General features: G+C 42.0%; 2 protein-coding genes across 10 annotated transcripts in view; one reads left to right on the top strand and one right to left on the bottom strand.

Moving 5' to 3' along the window:
- Positions 1-2,102: 2,102 nt before the first annotated feature.
- On the bottom strand, positions 2,103-20,144 carry COX15 (cytochrome c oxidase assembly factor COX15). Of its 5 annotated transcripts, XR_013368079.1 has the most exons (10): positions 18,576-18,762; positions 17,196-17,386; positions 15,433-15,555; positions 14,739-14,925; positions 12,388-12,555; positions 10,076-10,157; positions 8,350-8,504; positions 6,605-6,718; positions 5,076-5,372; positions 2,103-2,424 (listed from the first exon to the last, which is right to left on the bottom strand). XR_013368079.1 is itself a non-coding variant. In XM_077878020.1 (9 exons), exons 1-9 carry the CDS (start codon positions 18,663-18,665, stop codon positions 5,241-5,243), a joined length of 1,242 nt encoding a protein of 413 aa, XP_077734146.1. In that variant the 5' UTR covers positions 18,666-18,762; the 3' UTR covers positions 2,103-5,240. The 5 variants fall into 5 exon arrangements, 4 of the variants coding, with proteins under 4 accessions (XP_077734146.1, XP_077734147.1, XP_077734149.1 ...); XM_077878020.1 differs by having other exon boundaries at positions 2,103-5,372; XM_077878021.1 differs by lacking the exon at positions 18,576-18,762 and adding an exon at positions 18,436-18,560 and having other exon boundaries at positions 2,103-5,372.
- Positions 18,811-20,270, top strand: part of CUTC (cutC copper transporter) — a 38,521-nt gene continuing 37,061 nt past the window's right edge. For 2 of the 5 annotated variants that reach the window (XM_077878029.1, XM_077878030.1), the window contains exon 1: positions 18,813-19,028. In XM_077878029.1, the coding sequence (XP_077734155.1) occupies positions 18,968-19,028 (61 nt within the window). In that variant the 5' untranslated portion in view covers positions 18,813-18,967. Of the gene's footprint in view, positions 19,029-19,112; positions 19,460-20,270 lie in introns of those variants that run through there. The other 3 variants (XM_077878032.1, XM_077878028.1, XM_077878031.1) reach the window with 3 other exon arrangements.

Genomic DNA, 20,270 nt, shown 5'->3' with positions numbered 1-20,270 from the left:
GGAAGAGGATTTTGGTCTTTGGTTCAAAAGACCAGGTTGCCCAAAGGAGAGCCGGTGGTCATCTCCTACTTTATTCATTGTCCCTGACATTAAGGTTGATGGGAATGGAGTTTCCAATAGCAATCATTAATACATAAATTTCAGAAGAGATTTTTACAGCTGGGATGTTAGAGGTCTGTCTTCTGTTAATCTCCTTGGTTTCATGGATGATGAAATCGAGGCTGAGAGCAGTGGTAATATGTGCAAAGTCACAGTGAGTGGCCTCTAGGATTCCATTTCCTCTGTTCTCTACACTATAAATACATACCTTTGACAGCTGCAACAAAATTCTCATTGACAGAATCTTCCTGCAAGATTATGTATTTCAATAGAATCTATTCTTTATAATAGAACTGACTACAAGTAACCATGCCCAATCTTTGTAACTGCTTCTGATACTCATTTGTGATTGCTTTGCTCACATTTAGGAATAAACTATAAAAGAAATACTTTGTCAGAAATAGCACCAAGTTGTTAGTACATCTATTCTACCCTCTATATTTCTTTTAATACTTTTAAATTCTAGATGTTTCTTTTAAACAATTTGCTTTGTTTTGTATGATTTTCTTAACCGCAGCATCTAAGCAATTCATTTGATGGTTATAATTGAAATTATTTAAGGTATAAATACCTATTAGATCTACCTCATTAATGAACTTAGCCATAATTCTCGGGCAGTTCTCAGACACTCCCTTACAGAAATAAAATGCTGTTTGTTTTTGCTGTCTTTAAATTTTTCATACTAATTCAGAACTAGTATCTAATTGCCCTGTGTGCTGTGTTATGTGATGGAACTTCATTTGAGATAAAAAATTAAAGTAGAAGTAGCAACCGATACTTCAGATTCTCCCATGGCAGCCTTTTAGGTCATGCTTAGTTTCAGAGTCCTGCCACTAGGGTCATACACTCCATCAAACTTGAAAGGATTTTGTTGGTGTGAACAAAAAATACTTGTTAAAAAACAAGGACTCTTTTTTTATGTACTAATAGACTTCCCTTGTATTATTACATATTTCCCTTTTACTCTAATTCATTATTTCCAGTTTGTTAGTACCATCATTAGAGGGACAGAGGAGGTCAACATCTGTTGACCGTTTTCTCTGGAAGTCTGAGCACTACGAAAATCCTTTTATTTGTAAAACTGAGTCATTACTCATACTGTAAGGGCTTTTTACTTTTAAAGTGTATTCAATCATGGCCTGCCATTTCTATAAAAACCAAAGTTGAAACAAATTTCTGAAGCACAGGATGTTTATAGCCACGCATGTATGACTTCAGGCGAGCCTGAGGACACGTCTGCTTCTGAGCCTTTCCTTTTTAAGCAGTGCTGCCACTCACAGCCCCACTGGCGGCCTCCCACGCTGCTTCTCCGGTATTAAGGTAGACCTGGTGCTCTCCTCAGGAGCCCCTTCTGCAGAGGACTTGCCCAAGTCTGGCCTTTTCAGACTGCTACTGGGGAAGGCTCTACACCTGATGAGCTTCACGACTCTTTCTCTGCGAGCAAGGATCCAAGACAAATACCTTGATTTTTGGTAATGCTGTCACTATGTTGTATTTGAAATTCTCATTCCACAGTTCCCCTTTTGTTGAAGCCCTGAAGTTTATGCCTTGTCTCCTCCATTACTTCTGTCTTCAACAATGAACTCCACAGTGTTGAATGGCATCTTTCTATTAAGACCCACAGCCAGACACTCCCTTCTTGCTTTAAAAAAACAAAGGCTACCTATATTGCATCACTTTTGGGAGTTGCTAAGACTGTGTGTTTTTTAAAATTAAACTATTTCATTTCACTCAACAGTTCTTAAATTGTTAAGTACTGTTAAATCAGTGTTGAAAAAAAGTGTAATGCGTATTAGAGAGAGATACATTGTCCCCTAGGCAGGGACATGGGTGTATGTGTTACACCTGCCAATACATAACCCACCAATTGTTCCAGAACTGGAAAGTGCTACAAATCAACTGGTTATCCTAATGTCATAATCATCACCTCTTAGCAGTAGCTAATCATTACCTCTTCTACCATGGACATCTGTCAATGTAAACTAAAGACAAAAAATTCTGGATTGATAACAAAGCCAGGTGTTTTAATTTCCTTTGATCCAAAAACAACTGACAGAATTATGGACAGGCTTTTAAAAATATTAAGGGAAATTCACTTGATTTTCTAGGTATGAGGACTTATTTTGAAGGAAGTGTCTGGGACTTGTCTGTAATTGTCAATTTTCCATTCATTCATGCAATATTTGGTATATGTCTGAAGCTTGGAATAATGCAAACATAAAAATAATTCAGATAAATCTCCATTCACCAAGAACTCATAGGGAGGCACAAGGGTTTTACATAGCTAAATGCAACCAGAATCTGTTTTTCCAAACTTGAATTCATCTGTAATAAAAGAAAAATGAAGTAAAACATCTGGAACTTGAACTTATTCTTCGCTACTTTGTTGGAGGGAACTGTAAGGCACAAGCATAATGGCTTTTGGGTTGGGTCAGACTGCCCTCTGCTGGCTCAATTATTAACCAAGACCACCTCAGTTTAGGGATCATGAGATGATCGATAGGAACCTACTCCAGTGACCAGTTTACTTTCTTTAAAGAATTCTATCTAGAAGAGGTGATTACCGTGAACACATAAGTTCAGATTAAATGAGATGGGGTTGGCTAGAAATTCACAGGGGATGGGAATAAGCTGGTCAAAACTTTCTAAGGTGACTAGGCTGTCAGGTCCTAGGCCAGTGGTGCCCAATTGTCTGCACACTGAAATGATATAGGGTACTTAAAATATTACCACTACTGCTTCCAGAGATCATGATTTAATTGGTCTTGGGTGAACCTTGGGGCTTAAGATTTTTTAAAATTCGAAGATGAAAAAAGTTAGAAACTATTAATAACAATAGCATAAGCCCCAGGGTCCGGGATTTTTTTTTTTTTTAAATCAAAGACAAACTATTTTTGTTTTGCTAAGAACCACTTGAGCAAAGTAACTGTAGGTCACAATGAAACTCACAGAATATTGGAGTTGAACAAGATCATCCAACTCAGATTGTAAATGGGCAAACCTTAGGCCATTTATGGCTTCCATATGTGTTCAGCCTGCATCATGTTCTAAAAAACCTGAAATCTGCCAACCTTTGAGAGCTTTCACATAAAAATCTAGATGTTTTGTTTCTTTAATAAATCCAATCTGACAACTCTGGATCTACATAAATCCAATCTGAGCAACAGGCCAGAGCTCAGCAATGGTGTAAGCCCTTAGCTGGGGTCCCTGCTCTCCATTTTGCCACTGTCTTCACCAGCCATTCTCTAGTAGGCATTTGTTTTGCTCCAACTCTTGCCTTCTACAAAACTAAATACTAGCTTTCTGCATTTCTTTTTACCCATTGCTCCCAACTCTGCAGCATAAACTCATTCCTTCTGCATGAGAGGGCTTCAACTTCTGAAGGGCAGCAATCTTGCTCTCTCCAAATGTTCTCCAGCTAAATACCCCTAGTTCCTTCAAGTACTCCCTGTGGGGTGTGGGGTGAGGACTCCTCCCCATCCTGATATGATATCCCTTCCTCTGGATATGTACTTAGTGCTCAATATCCTCCTTAAATGTGGTACCCATGGTGAAACAGCACTTGGACTGAAGTATTCTGAGTGTGGCTGTGACACTTCTATTGATGAAATCTGAAACACCACTAATTTTTTTTATCAGTGTCATCACATTGTTGGTGTGTTGAGCCTGTGGCCAACTGAAATCCCTGTCTTTTTTAATATGAAATGGTAATGATGCCAGCTTTCTCCACCTCAAATTTGTACAACCTATTTAATTAAAAGGAGGATGTTATATATTTTTTTTAAGATTTTATTTATTCATGAGAGACACACAGAGAGAGAGGGAGAGGCAGAGACACAGGCAGAGGGAGAAGCAGGCTCCATGCAGGAAGCCCAATGCGGGACCCAATCCCGGGACTCCAGGATCAGGGCCTGGGATGAAGGCGGCGCTAAACCGCTGAGCCACCCGGGCTGCCCAAGGATGTTATATTTAAAATATGTTTAATTTCATCTTGATGGTGCCACTCTGGAACCATTGAGTTGTGACTATCATCTATATTATATTAGCAATGTTGGGTTGTTCTATCCTCAAATCTGATCTTTGTGATGCCTTCATCCAAATCACCAATTTAAAAAATTAAGTTGAATAAGAGCCTTGTGAAATATCCACAGAGACCAAAATTACAACAATTCATTAAACAAATTTTTTTTAATGTATCTGAATAGATGTCCATGCACTACATATACCATCAAGGCCATACTTTAATTATCCGGGAGGCTTTTAGGAAACCCTTTCAGGAACTGATTCCCTTCCATTCATCTGACCTAGTGATGTAACAGCACTATCAAAAGAAGAACTAGGTCAGTGCCTGATGAATCCAAGTGGGTTACCAGTGATTATCTCCTTTTCTAAGTACTTATAAGACATTGTGCTACATATACACATTAAGCTTGTCAAACTCTACCCTTTCCTCATTTTGAAAATTGATACCAGAAGACACTATTTTTCACTGAAAGCTCTCTGGCTACCTCAGGGTGTGCTAGTCCTTCCCTTTGAATCTTCACCTGATGGAAGTGGAGTTGAGATCATAAAGAATTTCTACTTAGGCATAATTCAGGACTCAGGAGGTCAAGGAGACAAGAGATCATGAATGTAGAGTATCAAGAGCTTGCCAACATTAAGAAATCTGAGACAGGGACACCTGGGTTGCTCAGTGGTTAGGCACCTGCCTTCGGCTCAGGTCGTGATCCTGGGATCTGGGATCAAGCCCTGCATCGGGCCCTCTGTGAGGGAGCCTGCTTCTCCCTCTGCCTATGTCTCTGCCTCTCTCTCTCTCTCTGCATGTCTCTCATGAATAAATACATAAATATTAAAAAAAAAAATCTGAGACAGCCTATTAAGCAACAAAAGCAGACATTTCTTTCTCTACATTAAACATGATTTTCAAAAAGAAAACTAAATTTATAAATATTTAGAAAAGGACTCTTTAAACATACTTAATGACACTCTTGATCCAGTGACTTTGTCAAAAACAAAGAATTTTAAATAACTTGACCAATTTGGAAACCCCTTGGTATGCCAAAGTCATCCTTTTAGAAAACTTCAAGTTCTTGTGCTCTCTGATGAGCACTTTGGGTCCTAGGAAGCTGATCTTCTGAGAATTATTTTGGGACTCTTCGGAGTTCATTCATGAGCCAAAGGGCAACACTGAGCAGAGCCAGGGAGCCCGACTGGTGAGTGGCAGCCAAAGGAGTCGGAACGTACATCAGCAAAGTGCTAATGCCTAAGCCCACCTGTTAGAAAGGAAAAGGATGCAGTAAAAAAAAAAAAAAAAAAGAAAAGAAAAAGAAAAGTTAGGAACCACAAATTCTAAACAGAAATGACTGAGCACGGACAACCAGACACATAACCTCCACGCAGTCCTAGCAAAACCCTAAAAAGTATTATTTTAAAATTCCCACAAGTAAACATACTCACAACAGAGGAAATTCAAACAAAATAGATAAACCTGAAATTTTCCTTAATTCTCCTTCATCCTAGCCCAGCTCCCCTCCCCAAAGATAGTTACCAGTTTCTATACACTTGTACTTTTGTATGTATGTTAGCAGATCATATGTTTGTGTTTTTAAAAATGGGATTGTTCTGTCACTTGCTTTTTTTCCATTTCATTTATGTCTTGAGATCTTATTATTTCAAACTGCTACACAGTATTACACAGTATGGGTGTACCATAGTTGTTTATTTAGGTTGTTTCCAGTTTTCTTGTTTTACTATCACAGCAATTCTGCCACAGATTACTCTGTACACAGCTCCTTGTACATTAAACTACTTCTAGGGCAGGCACTAAGAAGTTAACTTGCTGAACCAAAGGATTATATACTTAACATTTTATTTTATTTAGATTTTATTTATTTATCTGACAGAAAGAACACAAGCAGGGGGAGTGGCAGGCAGAGGGAGAAGGAGAAGCAGACTCCCTGCTAAGCAGGGAGCCCGACCTGGGGCTCCATCCCAGGACCCAGGGATCATGACCTGAGTGAAGGCAGATGCTTAACCAACTGAGCCACCCAGGTGCCCCTACATTTAACATTTTAAAAGCTACTGCCCTCTGAAAAAAACTATACCAACTCATGCTCTCACCATTTTCCTATGCCCATGCCAATACCCGCTTATCTTCTAAAAAAAATTCTCCCCCCAATCTGACAGGCACAAAATGACATGCACTGTTTTAATCTGCTTCTCTTTGTTTTTTTTTTTTTTTCCTCTTTGATAATAAGTGAGGTTAAAGACCTTTTCCTTTCATTGTTCCTCTGGTGAGAACTGTGTATATTGATAGCCTCATTTTATTTTCTGATTATTAATTCATACTAAGATAAAATCTTAAATAAATCAAATAATAAAATTTATTTATATAAAGAGATAATCAATATTATAAATACTGAAAATATTTTCCCCTAGCCTGTCACCTTTCTTTTTTAAACTTAGTTTTGGAGACACCCTCAGACCAAAAAGAAGGGGTTTATACCTGTGTATATGCCAAAGCTAGCAGAGTGGCCGCTGCCACCCTGGTCCTTCGAGGAAGGGGAATTCTCCGGGAGAAGAAGTAGAGTGCTGTCACGGCTGTAACTGAAGTGATTCCCTGCAGGGAGGAAGGCATTTCATCAAGTGCCAGGAAGAAATGTTTCACCCTCCTGGTTTCTGCTCATCTTCACATCTCTCCTCCAGAACCAGTGAGTAACCACTAAGGTTTCTTGTCCCAAGCACAGAGAACCATCTGTGGCTCTTCCTATGATTACTCCGCAATCTTCTCCACAATCTTCTGCTTCCCACTTAAACACTCATGTTCTCCAAGGCTTGACCTGCAGCTTCTGCACCTATCACTCCACACACTCTCACTCTCTCCTCACATGGGTGCTTACCCTTACTTTTTAAAATCACTCTTTGCATCCTAATGCCTAATTTTATCTCCTCTCTAATCCTGTATTTTAAAAGCAGGGCTAAGCCCAGCACATGAGGGTTATTTTCCTGGGCTGTGAGTAGAGGATGTAGTGGTGCTGGCAGCTAGTGCTAAAAACAACCTAAAGTCTCATTTTCATTTCTCCCCACTGGCAACAGGATCTCCTCCCTGCTTCCATGATCTCAAGGAGAATCAGTGCTATGTACGACAGCACTTCCTCAGCTTTTAAGGTAACTGGACCAAGCCCCAGTGCTACCTTTGGGGATCAGAGTCCTCTGGACCTCTCTCTTTGGTCCATCTCACACCCAACACACCTCAATCTGATGGCATCCTCCATCTCCAGCCCAATACTCATTGCAAAAGTCCCATTCCTGGGTGTGTGTGTGTGTGTGTGTGTGTGTGTGTGTGTTTTCTTAGATTTATTTATTTATTTATTCATGAGAGGGAGGGGGAGAGAGAGAGAGAGAGAGAGAGAGAGAGAGAGAGAACGAGAGGCAGAGACACAGGCAGAGGGAGAAGCAGGCTCCATGCCGGGAGCCTGATGTGGGACTCTATCCTGGACTCCGGGATCACACACTGAACCAAAGGCAGACGCTTAACCACTAAGCCACCCAGGCGTCCCTCTTGGGTGTGTTTTAAACATGCCACAGAACAAACTTTGGGATCCTCCCCTTCATTCCTACAGCCGATCTTCTACTACTTAGAGCATCTCTGTGGTCCACCATTCTCTTCAAGTCTCACTCGCCTATGCAGCCTAGAGCCCTCTCACTATCACCTGCATTACTACAACAGCACCTTTGCTTCCTGCTGCCTTCTTGCTGCCAGTCTTTCCCTGATCCAACTTATCATGCCCAGGCTACCAGGCCAATCTTAACATGACCCACAGCAGGCCCTTAATAAATATCAGCTTAGAGAAGATGAGAAATATTTATGATGCTCTTAGCTGCCTGGGGTTTTGCTTCAGCAATCACTGTCTTTGCCCTCCTCTCTACTCAGCCTCATTTCCACTAAAATGACTCTCCTATGTGTGTGTAGGACACAAGGAAGTTATCCTTTGCTACACGATTAAAGGCATATTTGAACTTCAAGAAGATGGCAGTTCCTGAAAGCCAGAATATGGCTGGAACGGGTGTGGGTAATTAGGACAAAACATCCCATCAGAGAACTGGTGCTAAATTTCTTTTAAAAAGAAAAGGAAATCTAGTGCCCACTCTACTCTACCCTCTCTAGTACTGCCATCAGTGCTTCAGACACCCCAAAGCCTGTGAGAGACTCCCTGGGCTCAGCAACCAGTAACCAACAGCCAGACTTACCAGAATCCGGTGATCAAACTGCACCATGGTGGGATTCTCAAAAACATTCCTCAGGATGGGGGAGAAGGTAAAAAGATCCTCTGGGATCCAAGATTCTCCCATCTTCGGGAAAGAGTTGTAAACAAGTCCAGCATCCAGCCCTGCCACAAAAGCCCCTATATTCCAAGGTAAATGGCATTTATTAAAGTGAAATGAAGAGATCAAATACTAGTTCTGACATAGAAAAAGTCTAATATCCCAGAGTTAGACAAATGGAATAGTCAGAGTTAGACAAATGTAATAGTCTACAGAAGGGGTTCTCAAACAGAGAATAATATACATCATCATCACCATGGGAACAACTGCATCCTCACCTTCTCCCACCCCAAGATCCTGGCACGTCTCTCGTAAAGGAGTGAACTAGAAGCTCTAGAACAAGGCATATTGGATGGAAACACTGCCTTAAGTGACTTTGATACCCTCCCTATCCCACAATGAACTCGATCTATCCTGGAAATGCTCTTCCCCCCGATACCTGCATAATTTACTCCTTCATTTCCTCAGGTCTCCACTCAAGGTCACCTTATCAAAGAGATCTCCCCAATGATCCTATGTAAGACAGCACTTCCTCAAACTCACCTCTATCCCCTTATCCTGCTTTATTTTTTCACAGTACTGAACACCATCTGCCATATGTTTTCATTGTTTATTATCTGTCTTCCCCAAGTGCTCAAAAAAATGTTTGTTGAGTGAACACAAAAGTGAAAAAATTTATAAACTAAATCCTGGATAAACACATAAAGTATCCATGAATTAATGGATGACTAATTCATTATTTATGATCAAAGATGACTCAGAGATATTTAGATCACATTCCTTGTTTTTATAAATAGCATTTATAAAGTCAAAATTCATGTTCTTCCACCAAAAAAGAGAGGATGTGAATCACTGGTTTGATGGTTTTCTTTAGAGCAGTGCTACTCAACAGAAATTTGTGATGGAAATATTCTATATCTGACAGCCAATGCCATAGCTGCTAGCAACATGTGTCTATTGAGCACTTGTTCAATAGACACTAAGGAATGACTAAGGAATGAAATTTTAAATTTTACTTAGTTTTAATTAATTTAATAGTCACATGAGGCTAGGATTAATGTATTGGACAGTGATAGGGTAGAGGTGTGGTTTAAAGAATGAAAAAGTCTCTGCTCCATCTTTGAGAAAAGGATTTTTCTCTGATCCACTTTGATATAATGTAATAACAGTACAATAATGGTTACAGAATAACAGCAAACAGGCAATGGTTACAGAATAGTAACAGCTAACACTGGCATCTAGCCTTTGCTACATGCCAGGTACCATTCTAAGCACTTCACATGTATCACTCATACTTTTACCATCATCCCCATTTTACAAATGAAGTCATTGAGGCCCAGAGAGGTTATATAGCTTGCCCAAGGTCAGAGAGTTCTTAGATGGTAAAACCAGGATTGGACCTAGGCAGTCTGGATCCAGATAAATCCTCAATGTTTTTGTTCAACTGACTGGAAAGCAGGGTTTTTGGAAGTGAAGAAGGACTAGAAAACAGAGGGTGAAGACAGTATGAGAGGCAGGTGTGAAAGAGAAATATGAAGGTGAAGGAGAAAAGGACAAAGCATTTAGCAAGAGCCCCCTCCCCACCCCTAAACCCCCCACCTCCCATGAGGGTGGGACAAAAATAGAGCATGCTGGATGAGAAGAGTCCTACCTGAGAGAGCAGTAAGAAACACCAAGCCTGCTGTTCCATGAGCGCATCGTCTCAACCACAGGAGCTGACGAGTTTCAGGCAACTAAAGAAAAGAAAACCATTCAGATTTTCTGTACTGTAGAAACTAAGGAAAAAAAAAAAAAAAAAAAAGAAGAAACTAAGGGAGGCAGCCAAGATCTCAAAGGCCAAAGCCAGTGACAATCTCAGGTCCGATCTTCTCTGACCCCTAAATAGGTTAAACACTCCCAGCAGATATTCTGTTCTAACATGCATCATATTTTACTACATTTATACATGTACTATTTGTCTTCCCTGCTATCCCACAAGTTTTGTGAAGGGAGGAACTGCCATCTGCCTTTCATGGTGAAGTAATCCTAGCCCAGTGCTTTGTATGTAACTACTCAATACATATCTGTCCAATAATGATTTGCATTGTTCAAGGGAAAAATGCTTCACCATGGTTGAAATGATGTGGTTTAAGATATAGGACTAGATTTTCATGTTGTTTGTGATATTTCGTGTTTGGCAAATATAGTCAGAACCAAAACTGTGTAAAATCCCTAAACTAGGGGATGCCTGGGGGGGGGGGGGGGGGGATGGTCTATTAAGCATCCAACTCTTGGTTTCAGCCCAGGTCCTGATCTCAGGATCATGAGATCCAGCATGAGCAGGGAGGCTGCTTGAGACTCACTCTCTCCCTCTGCCCCTCCCCACTGTGTGTGTGCCTGCACCACTTGCTCTCTCTCTCACTCTCTCTCAAATAAGTAAATCTTTAAAAAAAAATCCCTAAAGTAGAGATTCTTGCATTTATAGTTTTGGTAAAATCAAAATTTGGTTTTTACTATAGCAATTTCTGATACTAATCAGTGAATCAACAAACATGTACTAAGAATTTTATAAACAGATTACCATAAGGATACAAAGGAGTTAAGTCAGAGTGCTGCCCTTAAATGGTCTATAGTATATGAAGAGTGAGGCATCATTACTGAGATATCAGTTTATTAGTGCTGTCCAACAGAACTGTCTGTAATGATGTAAATGTTCTATTATCTGCACTGGCCAATGTGTGGCTAATGGGGACCTAAAATGAGGCCACAGCACACGAAATTTAAATAAAATAAAAAGTTACTTTTATTTAAACTTTAATAATCACTTTTTAAAAGCAAACTTAATTTTATTTAAACCTAATTAAAATTTAAATAGCCACATGTAGATATTGTGTTGGACAGCATAGTATTATATGTTTGACTATCATCTCAAATCCTTCCTGTAATTAATGGGATATAAATAAATAAAAGGAGGAAAACAGGAAATGGTACCTTTCAGAGAACTATTTCCAACAGAGAGTGCTTAGGAGTGTGTGGCTATATGTGTAGGTATGTGAGTGAATGCATCGATATGTAGGTGGACAGGGGTGCCAGATGACAAGAATAAAAAGAAAGAGTGGGTTTTCAGCAAGTACAGTTACACATGTACCCAATTCATTTGAGAAGTTTGGCTTTGTGAAGAGAACAAAAATTATTCTGATGTAGATGATCTACTATACCAATGTTTCAACCCCATCTGGCTTCCCTGTGGGGATGACTGCCAAGTCCACAATGCTTTTCCTTATTGGTTCCAAGTACCTACTGGATAATTCTACTTAAAAGTCCTACTGTCATCTCAAACTTCTTTCCATCAACAGGTTATCCAGATCAACCATGACTTCCAAACCTAAAATAACACTCATCTTTAGGAAAACCATTATTTTCCTTTAATTGACATGCAGGAAAATACTTTTAGGCAAGATCATTACGATCACAAGATCAGACCCGTCAGACCTGATGAATGGTAGTAGGTCCCCATCTAAAGAACAAACAACCCCCATGGCTCTTTTATACCATCAAAGGTCCAGAAACAGCTCTCATTCTGGTCTTCCTCACCTGGCCAGCCACCATCCCCCTGAGGGTCAGAAGTGGCTGGGATAGCTCTTGTTACAACCCCTTCCCACCTTTTCTACAATTTGTGTTTTCACTTTTCCCAAAAGGCAACACTGACAGAATATTTGGCTCCCGTACTAATTTGCCTTTGAATGAGTTGCTCCAGCTCAAAAGAATAATGGCACATTTTACTTTGCAGTTCCAAAGCTTTCCAGAGTCTCAAAGGTCAATGTTTGTCATCTTCAGCTATATCTAATTTCTGGTAAATTGGTAGATGTTACTAAGGGAATACGTGCATTTTGATTTATAACTTCCCGTTAGAATCAGAATTTCTGTTCCTCTGACCCTGTCAGCATCTGTGCAGATACACTAACAATACAGACTAACTTTTACCTTGTGCTGAGAGAGCAGCAGTGAGAGTGCAGTCCACAAGCTGGCACAATAGAGAACAAGGGCTGACCCCAGGTGGGCGGCGAGGCGGTACTGACTGACCCGGGGGATGTCATGGGAGTCTGGTTTTTCTTCTAATCCACTTTTCACCATATACCATCCCAACAGACCCTGGGAGCAAAAACAGAAGAGGCAAAAAAAAAGGGCTGCATCTGTCCATTCAACTTCACTATGTGAGAAAGTGAGTTGTCAGTTATCAAGAGTACATCAGGAGTACCCCCTGCCTGCCCTCTCCTTTTCCATACCTTCCCATATCCCAGTATCCCAGGAGTCACACCCTACCCACATTTTCACAGATAACACAATAAATGCTTAACCACTGCTTAGATTACCATTTTATTGAAGTATATGCCAAATGTAGAAAAGTACACAGAAACTTAAAAATACTTGATATAATTTAACATTATGTAAGCCAGTGAAATTAATAATAAAAGGGAAGTTTTTTCTATAAAAACTAGATTGAGGGGTGCTGGGCAGCTCAGCTGGTAAGAATCTGCCTTCAGCTCAGGTCATGATCCCAGGGTCCAGGGATCAAGCCCCACATTGGGAATCCCTGCTCAGTACTTCTCCTTCTCCCTCTGCTGCTCTCCCTGCTTGTGCTCTTTCTGTCAATAAATAAAATCTCAAAAAAAAAAAAAAAAAAAAAAAAAAACACCCAACTAGATTGAATGTTTTAGAAGCACTTTGATAAAGATAACTGCTCATGTTAGTACAAATAGATAATTATAAAAGTTTTCAGTGGAGGGGAATCATAAAAATTTGTAAGGCTTTGCTGGCAGATTGCTTTGCAAATGTCTAAGTTTCTACCCTCTTTAAGGAAAATGAAATGAAATGATAGTTTATAGGGATGCAAGAGATCTGAAGTTAAACTCCAATCAGAGAACTCAAAGAACAGGCCTTAGCTCTTCATTAAAAAAAAAAAAGAAGAAGTAATGAAAGTACAAGTTTAAGCTTAAAAGTTCAAGGTATGTATTATTCTGATTCCTTGCTTTAATTTTTTTAATTAACCAAACAACTGTCAGTTTTACTTCTATCAGGTAAGATACAGCTCTTTCATCCCCACCCTCCCAAGTCAATAGAAGCACGTCCCACCTCTTCTACATACATCTCCTCAGGAAATCTTTTGGGGCGTGTCTTGCCCCTTTAGTGATTACCCCGGATGTTCTAATTATTATCTTGATTTAATCTGCAAAGGACACTGGAAGACAAAGGAGTATACAGCGTGATTTACCAGCCCCACTTTCTTCTTTCCATAATCCTATTTGCCATCTTCAAGTTGCTACTTCCCTGGGAGTCTGTCTGTAGTGGTTTTTTTTTTTTTCCATTCCAAAATAAACTTTCACTTTGTTTCACCAACCCTCCCCTAGTTATTATTAGATATTTATTAATGTTTCTATTATCTCTCTTTTGTCTCTTCCATTTCCCCCTTTAATTCCTTCTAATTGCTTCTTATTCTTACTACTTCTGAGTTTAATTAACCAATTAGCATCTTCCTGATCAAATTCTGACGTTTCTTTGATGGTCAAGACTCTCTCTGAGAGCCTATAATCATGACCCAAATACTCGCATGTACCTTCTCTCGTATTCCTTTTCTTGACTCTCAGTCTCACACGAACCCTTCAATTTGAGACTCCTCAAATTTGCTTCTTTAACCATTCTAGAACAGGGATCCCATTCCTCATCTAGCAGACAAGTCAGAAAAGGGGAGGAAACAAGAACCCAGGAAGAGAGCCACGAGAGCAAAGAAACTCTTGTGACACAAAAATATATTTACTGGGGATCCCTGGGTGGCTCAGCGGTTTAGCGCCTGCCTTTGGCCCAGGGCGCGATCCTGGAGTCCCAGGATCGAGTCCCGCGTCGGGCTCCCAGCATGGAGCCTGCTTCTCCCTCTGCCTGTGTCTCTGCCTTTCTCTCTCTCTATGTCTATCATGAATAAATGAAAAAAAATTAAAAATATATATATATTTACTGAGGACTTACTAATTCCAGGCACTAAAGTACTTTACATGCATGATCTATCTCATCTAATAGTCACACAACCTAACCAGTAGGCCTATTTTTTTTTTTTTTTCCAGTACGCCTATTATTATCCCTATTGAAAGGTAAGGAAAGCATACTGTATATAAGGTAGTCAACTTGCCCTACTAAGTGGCAGGGTTGGGCCAGGCCTGTAACACTAAAATTCACTCTCTTTCCCATTTTGTTATACAGATCCAGATTCCTTCCTTAAAAACAATCCCAACTAGGAAGCTCTTGAAAGCATCTCTGGTTTCCCAAACTTGAATAAATCTTACCTGGAAGCAGACTAACCCACAAAGGGCAAGAACACGTCCTTTCATGCCACGACTGAGCCAGCCCTTTCTCCAAAAGTAGACAGCAGGCAGGATATATGCGAGACCCACGAGGCGACCCCACATTCGGTGTGAGTACTCCATGTACCAGATGAACTTGAATTCAGCTAATGTCATATCATGATTTAAGCTGGGTGAAAAAGGAAGTCAAAAAACAAAGGAAACATTCAACCGATTTTTATTTCCAGACAGAATATAGAAGCATTCTCAGTTCTTGAAGCTTGAAATGAAAGATCTGCCTTCTTCCTCATCAGTGACATCAGGATCACTTTGGAATTGGACGTTTAGAGTAGGGAGCTCACTAAACATAATTGAAGCAAGCATCAAGAAATACTGGAATCTAATCATTCTGAAATGCTTAAATAAGCAAGATTGGAAGGGCCTAGTAGGATGTTTACCTGATTTTTCTATTATACTTACCTTTTTTTTTTTTTTTAAGATTTTATTTATTTGAGAGAGTAAGAGAGAAACATCAGTGGGGGTGTGAGGGGGAAGGCAGAGGGAGAGGGAGCAGCAGATTCCCCTGCAGAGCAGGGAGCCCAATATGGGGCTCAATCCCGGGACTCTAGGCAGGATCATGACCTGAGCTGAAGGCAGACACTTCATTGACTAAGCCACCCAGGCACCCCATACTTACATTTTAAATTCCGGAAATTGTTGATATTTTTGGAATTCTGTTTCCCATTCCTCTTGACTTGTAGGTGGCTTCATCTCCTTTATTAAATGCCAGTCTACCATTGAGAGGCCAGACTCTGTCAACCTTAAGATAGGAAAGATGCGTGTGTGTGCGCGTGCGCAGACACATACAGTGCTGGATCTTTCATAAATGTTTATAGAAACAAATGGATGTGAACTCAACCCCTCTAAAGGTAAACACATCATTTCATGGTATCCTTTTTTGACACCTTGCTTTCTTCTTACTACTTAAAATTTCTCCAGAAACAGCTGCCATCACGTACAAATTTCTTTATTGTTCTCTAGATCCTTTCATTGAACTCTTTGCTTCTTTCTTTCACTAGCATTCCTCAACAGGTAAAATCTACCCTTACAGCAAAGAAACGTGCCCTAAATGAATAAGCAACATTATTTACACAAGGAAAAGAAATTTGTTACAGATATAAAATAGTTTAGATTCTTCAGCGAAGTTAAGCTAATAAAACTTACATTTGTTGCAGTTTCTCACAGCAGCCTATATAACATATGGTATTTTGAAATAAGAGCACAAGGAATATGGGGGGAATTTGAGGAACCGATACTGTATTAACACCAGACAGTATTTTCGCCAAAAGGAGTGAGGGTTCCTACAATCAAAGGCTGATGGTACCTCAGAGGCAGGAAATATATAAAATGAACCTGGAACATTTTATCCAACAAGTAAAGAATTAAAGGTTACTAGGATCCTATCAAAATGACCCTGGAGCCGGTTTGAAGAGGCTCTCATTGACTAAAGATAGAACAATCTGAGCAAATCATCAGTGCAATGGACTGAAACATCACATACAGTTAAACCTGTTCATAATACTTAAAAACCCAAACTCCCTACTGATCACCTTTGGAGGACGTTTGGGAACCAATTTATGATTTTCAAAGTTGGTAAAGAAAGAGAAAGATTCAAGTATTTATCCTGCTTTTCTTCTACAAACTGTATCTTAGGATAATTAAATTGTTGATGAGGGCCAGTTTCTCTTTAGCTTTGAACTAATAAAATATTATGGTTTTGCAACTCTAATGAAATCATGGACCTAAGCAATGATCACCAATGGCTACTGGCATCTCTAATGGACACCAGATATTTATGAATGTTGTAATTACCTGTGAAGTATTTGGCCCCCTGTTACCAACCTGAGTCTGATTAAGCGACAACCAGTTTACAGGAAATACCAGGGATAATGGGACATGTTAGACACCACCACAAGTATGCAGTTAGCAAAATCCAGACTGGTAAACTCCACAGGACAAATCAGTTGGGTTTCCTAAATAGCAAAAAAAAACTACAAAAAAATGGGGGTAGGAGGGAGAAAAATCTAAATCTATGAAGTTTCTTTACAGATTTAAAGAGATCTAAGAGGCATACAAGTCAATTGTGATATACTTGTGTGGATTTAATTCAAACAAACAAACTGTACAAACATTTTTGAGACAAACTTGCTATTTGTAGAGGGAAAATCACGCATAGCAAACAGGACCTAAAAAAGGCTTTATGAAGGGCTCCCAATAATAAAACTTTAAATTTTTGTATGGCAGGCAAGCCACCAGACGTGTCCTTCTTTAAGCCTCAATTTCTACATATATAAAATGAGGGAGCTAGACTAGATAATTCCTAAGGTCCCTTCCCCCCTGGTCATCCTGTGCTTCTACTGATGACCTGAAGCACTGATGCGCTACGGATGAATTACTCACCTAGTCACTCCACCAAGAATAACTGCTCCAGCCACTGTTCCACTGCAGACCAGGAGCCATCGGCCCACCACCCGCTCAGCAGCTTTTGAGGGAAGGGGCACTGTACCCCTTCCAGACTGCAAAGCTACTTCAGAGATGGTGCTGTACTGCCCTGGCCTCAAGGGGCGCCTGATCCCACAGCTGCAACCACACTAAGGATCAAGACAGACAAATTATAACTGGAGCCGCATGGAAAGGCCTCAGTCCACTGCTCTCACACACAATCCCACTGTGCCTAGAGTGGAGTCCCCCGTACGGCCACATCTCCACTGCTTCTGCCCTAGTAGACCATCATCTCCCATCGGGATTACTGCATCCACCCCACAACTGGTTTTCCTGTCTCTAGTTTTGCCTCACTCCAATCCATCCCCACGCTACATGAACCTTCTAGTCTCTGCATACTTCCCCCAGACTTAACTCTACACCTAGATATGGATTATTTTCTTTCTCTCTGACTGGGATGCTCCTTGCCCCTGATTGAGAATTTCTACTATAGATCTGTTTAGATGTCACCTCCTCTGGGAAATATTTCTAGACTCTCCCGGGTCTGCAACAGGTCACTCCCACAGCACACCGTACCTTCCCCATGTCAGCCTTTCACACATTACAACGTACTTCAGGTTCATCTGTCTCCATCCCTCACAAAGCTATGAGTTGTGGGACAGCAGTGTCTGGTCAGTCTGGCTCTTTCTCTCTGGGCACTTTCGTTCCTAACACAGTTCGCTTACATAACAACACCTTAATAGAGATTTGACAAATGAATTAACTGTGCCTTCCTCCAGGGCAGGAGCCTTTTGGTATTTATCTTTTCCTTCCCAGTTCCTAACACACAATAACCACTCAGTAATTATTTGTTGAGCGAATACAAGTTCTCTTCTGGCTCTGTCCCTGAGTCTAAAGATTCGTGCTTTGTTTCCTAACTTTAAACAACTTAAGCCTCAATTTCCTTCTCTGTAGAATCAGGTTATGGTGCCTTACCCGACTACCTGCGGGCTTTTAGCAAAAATCAAATACGTAGGTAAAAATGACTGAACTTTTATCATGTGCCAGACGCTTGCTGTATATGAGATTATTTAATCCTCAACACAACTTCTGAAGTAGGTACTGCTATTCCCATTTTACAGATGAAGACTAAGGTACAGAAAGGTTTCTTAACTTGGCCAATATCACGCAGCCAGTATATGGCAGGTTCGGATCCTACCTCAGAGGCTCTGGGCACAAAGAAATCCGTCGTGAATTCTAAGGAACTACTGCAATGTGATGTGGGGTTATCTATTATTTTTCTCCTGACTCTTTCGCCCCATGTCCGATTCCGCGACTAAGTCCACTGCGGTGCAGTACCTGTGCTCTAGGCGCCGCCCTAGGAACCAGGAGCCGGAGACACGGGCTCCCCACGAAGGCTTTCAGGGGCGGAAAGAGCAACCGCTGCATCCTGAAGACGGCGCAGAAATAAGCCACCTCCACCGCCCAGCTCTCGGCGGGCTCCCTCCTCCACCACCGAACGGAGAAGCACTTCCGGGTTATGCCGCACGGGCCCCTCCTCCTCAGAGGGCAAGGGCAAGTAGTGACTGCGCCTGCGCCAGCGACTCAGCTTCCGCGGGGGCTGCTGGGTCCGGGTGTCGGGGACGCGCAGGGGTGCGCGCAGCCGTGAGGCCGCGCTTCTTTGCTCGCGCGCGCCGGACCCCGGCATCCTCGTAGAAACCGAAGACGCACGAGGAAGGAACGCGTGGAGCATGAAGAGGCAGGGGGCCCCCTCGGAGCGGAAACGGGCGCGTATACCGTCCGGGAAGGCCGGTGCGGAAGGGGGCGGGAGGGGGCGGGAGGGGGCGGTCGGCCGATTTGGCCGTCGGGGGCGGGCCTGCGGGGGTTCTGGCAAGCGGGGTCGTGGCGATTGATTTCTGCGGGAGTGCTCGGCCCAGCCCCTCACGCCCCGCCCCCCGCGCGCGGGCCCGTTCTGCCTTCCTGACTAAGCGTGTGGAAGCTGAGGGCCTGAGGAGGAGCTTGTAGCGAGAGTGACGCGACGTGTGGGTTCGAATCCCGGCGCCACCGCGTCTAGTGTGCGACGGTGTTCAAGTTGGTTAACTTCTCCCGGCCTTACGTCCGCATCGCCACGCGAGGCCGCCAGTCCCCGCCCCGTGGCATCTCTGGAGCAGTTAGATGCCGAGCGCTGAGCACTGTGCCGTCCCCCGGCGACCGCTTGGGAACCTGTAGCTGCTGCGCCGGGGGTGAGGGCTGTCCCCAAGCTGCACAGCTGCCCCAAGTCCCGAGAGCTTGCTGCTTGCTGTGCCAGGCGGGACGGCGTGGCGGGTGCTACATCCCCCCCACCCCCACCCCCACCCCCACCCCCCGCCACCGCCCCGAGAACTCCTGAGTCCTCCAGACCAGTGGTTCTCAAGCTTTTTGGTCTCAGGGCCCCTCCCCTTTCCTATCGAGAACCTCAGCTACCGTTTGTTTATATCGGCTTTATCTATCGGTGTTGACCGTATTCGAAGTTAAAACAGAAATTTAAAAATATTTATTAGCTAGAAACCCATTACGTATTAACACAACTAACGTGTGTGTGTGTGTGTGTGTGAAAAATAACTATCTTCCTAAACAAATAGAATGCCAGCTTTGTATAGTTTTGCAAATCCCTTTAAGATCTGGATTAATAGAATTGTCATACCTGCTTCTGCATTCGATCTGATGTGTCAGGTAGCCTCTTGAAAATTCCACTCCACCCGTGAGAGAAGGAGAGTGAACAAGGCAAATGAAGCCTTAGTATTATTATGAAAATACTTCTCACTGCACAGACCCTGGAAAGGTCTTAAAGGCCCCGGGAGCTAACGGAACTACCACACTGAGAACTGCTCCGAACAAATGTCTGATTCCTACAAATAACCTGGCTTCCCGGACAACTGTCTTGCTCTGCCTTCTGTGATAGCCTTGTGTGCTCTGTGTGTGCACCGCCCCCCTCTCCTGGTCCTTTCTCCCGTGAGGCAAATGGCACCTCTGCAGCACTGTCCAGTTGGATTGACGTGACAGCTGGTGTGGGCG

The sequence above is a fragment of the Canis aureus genome, chromosome 29 (genome assembly GCF_053574225.1).
Source record: "Canis aureus isolate CA01 chromosome 29, VMU_Caureus_v.1.0, whole genome shotgun sequence".
Classification (NCBI taxonomy): Eukaryota; Metazoa; Chordata; class Mammalia; order Carnivora; family Canidae; genus Canis; species Canis aureus.
The sequence above is the reverse complement of the archived record's forward strand: the minus strand, read 5'-3'. Positions and strand labels throughout refer to the sequence as shown.

Bases quoted from the DNA above. Each gene is read 5' to 3' on its own strand.
- COX15 (XM_077878020.1), bottom strand. From the start codon at position 18,665: ATGCAGCGGTTGCTCTTTCCGCCCCTGAAAGCCTTCGTGGGGAGCCCG. The intron at 12,556-14,738 runs GTAAGATTTATT...TTTTGCTCCCAG, and splicing joins GTGGGTTAGTCTGCTTCCAG to GGTCTGTTGGGATGGTATAT. The intron at 8,505-10,075 runs GTAGGACTCTTC...CTTGGAATATAG, and splicing joins GTTTCTTACTGCTCTCTCAG to GGGCTTTTGTGGCAGGGCTG.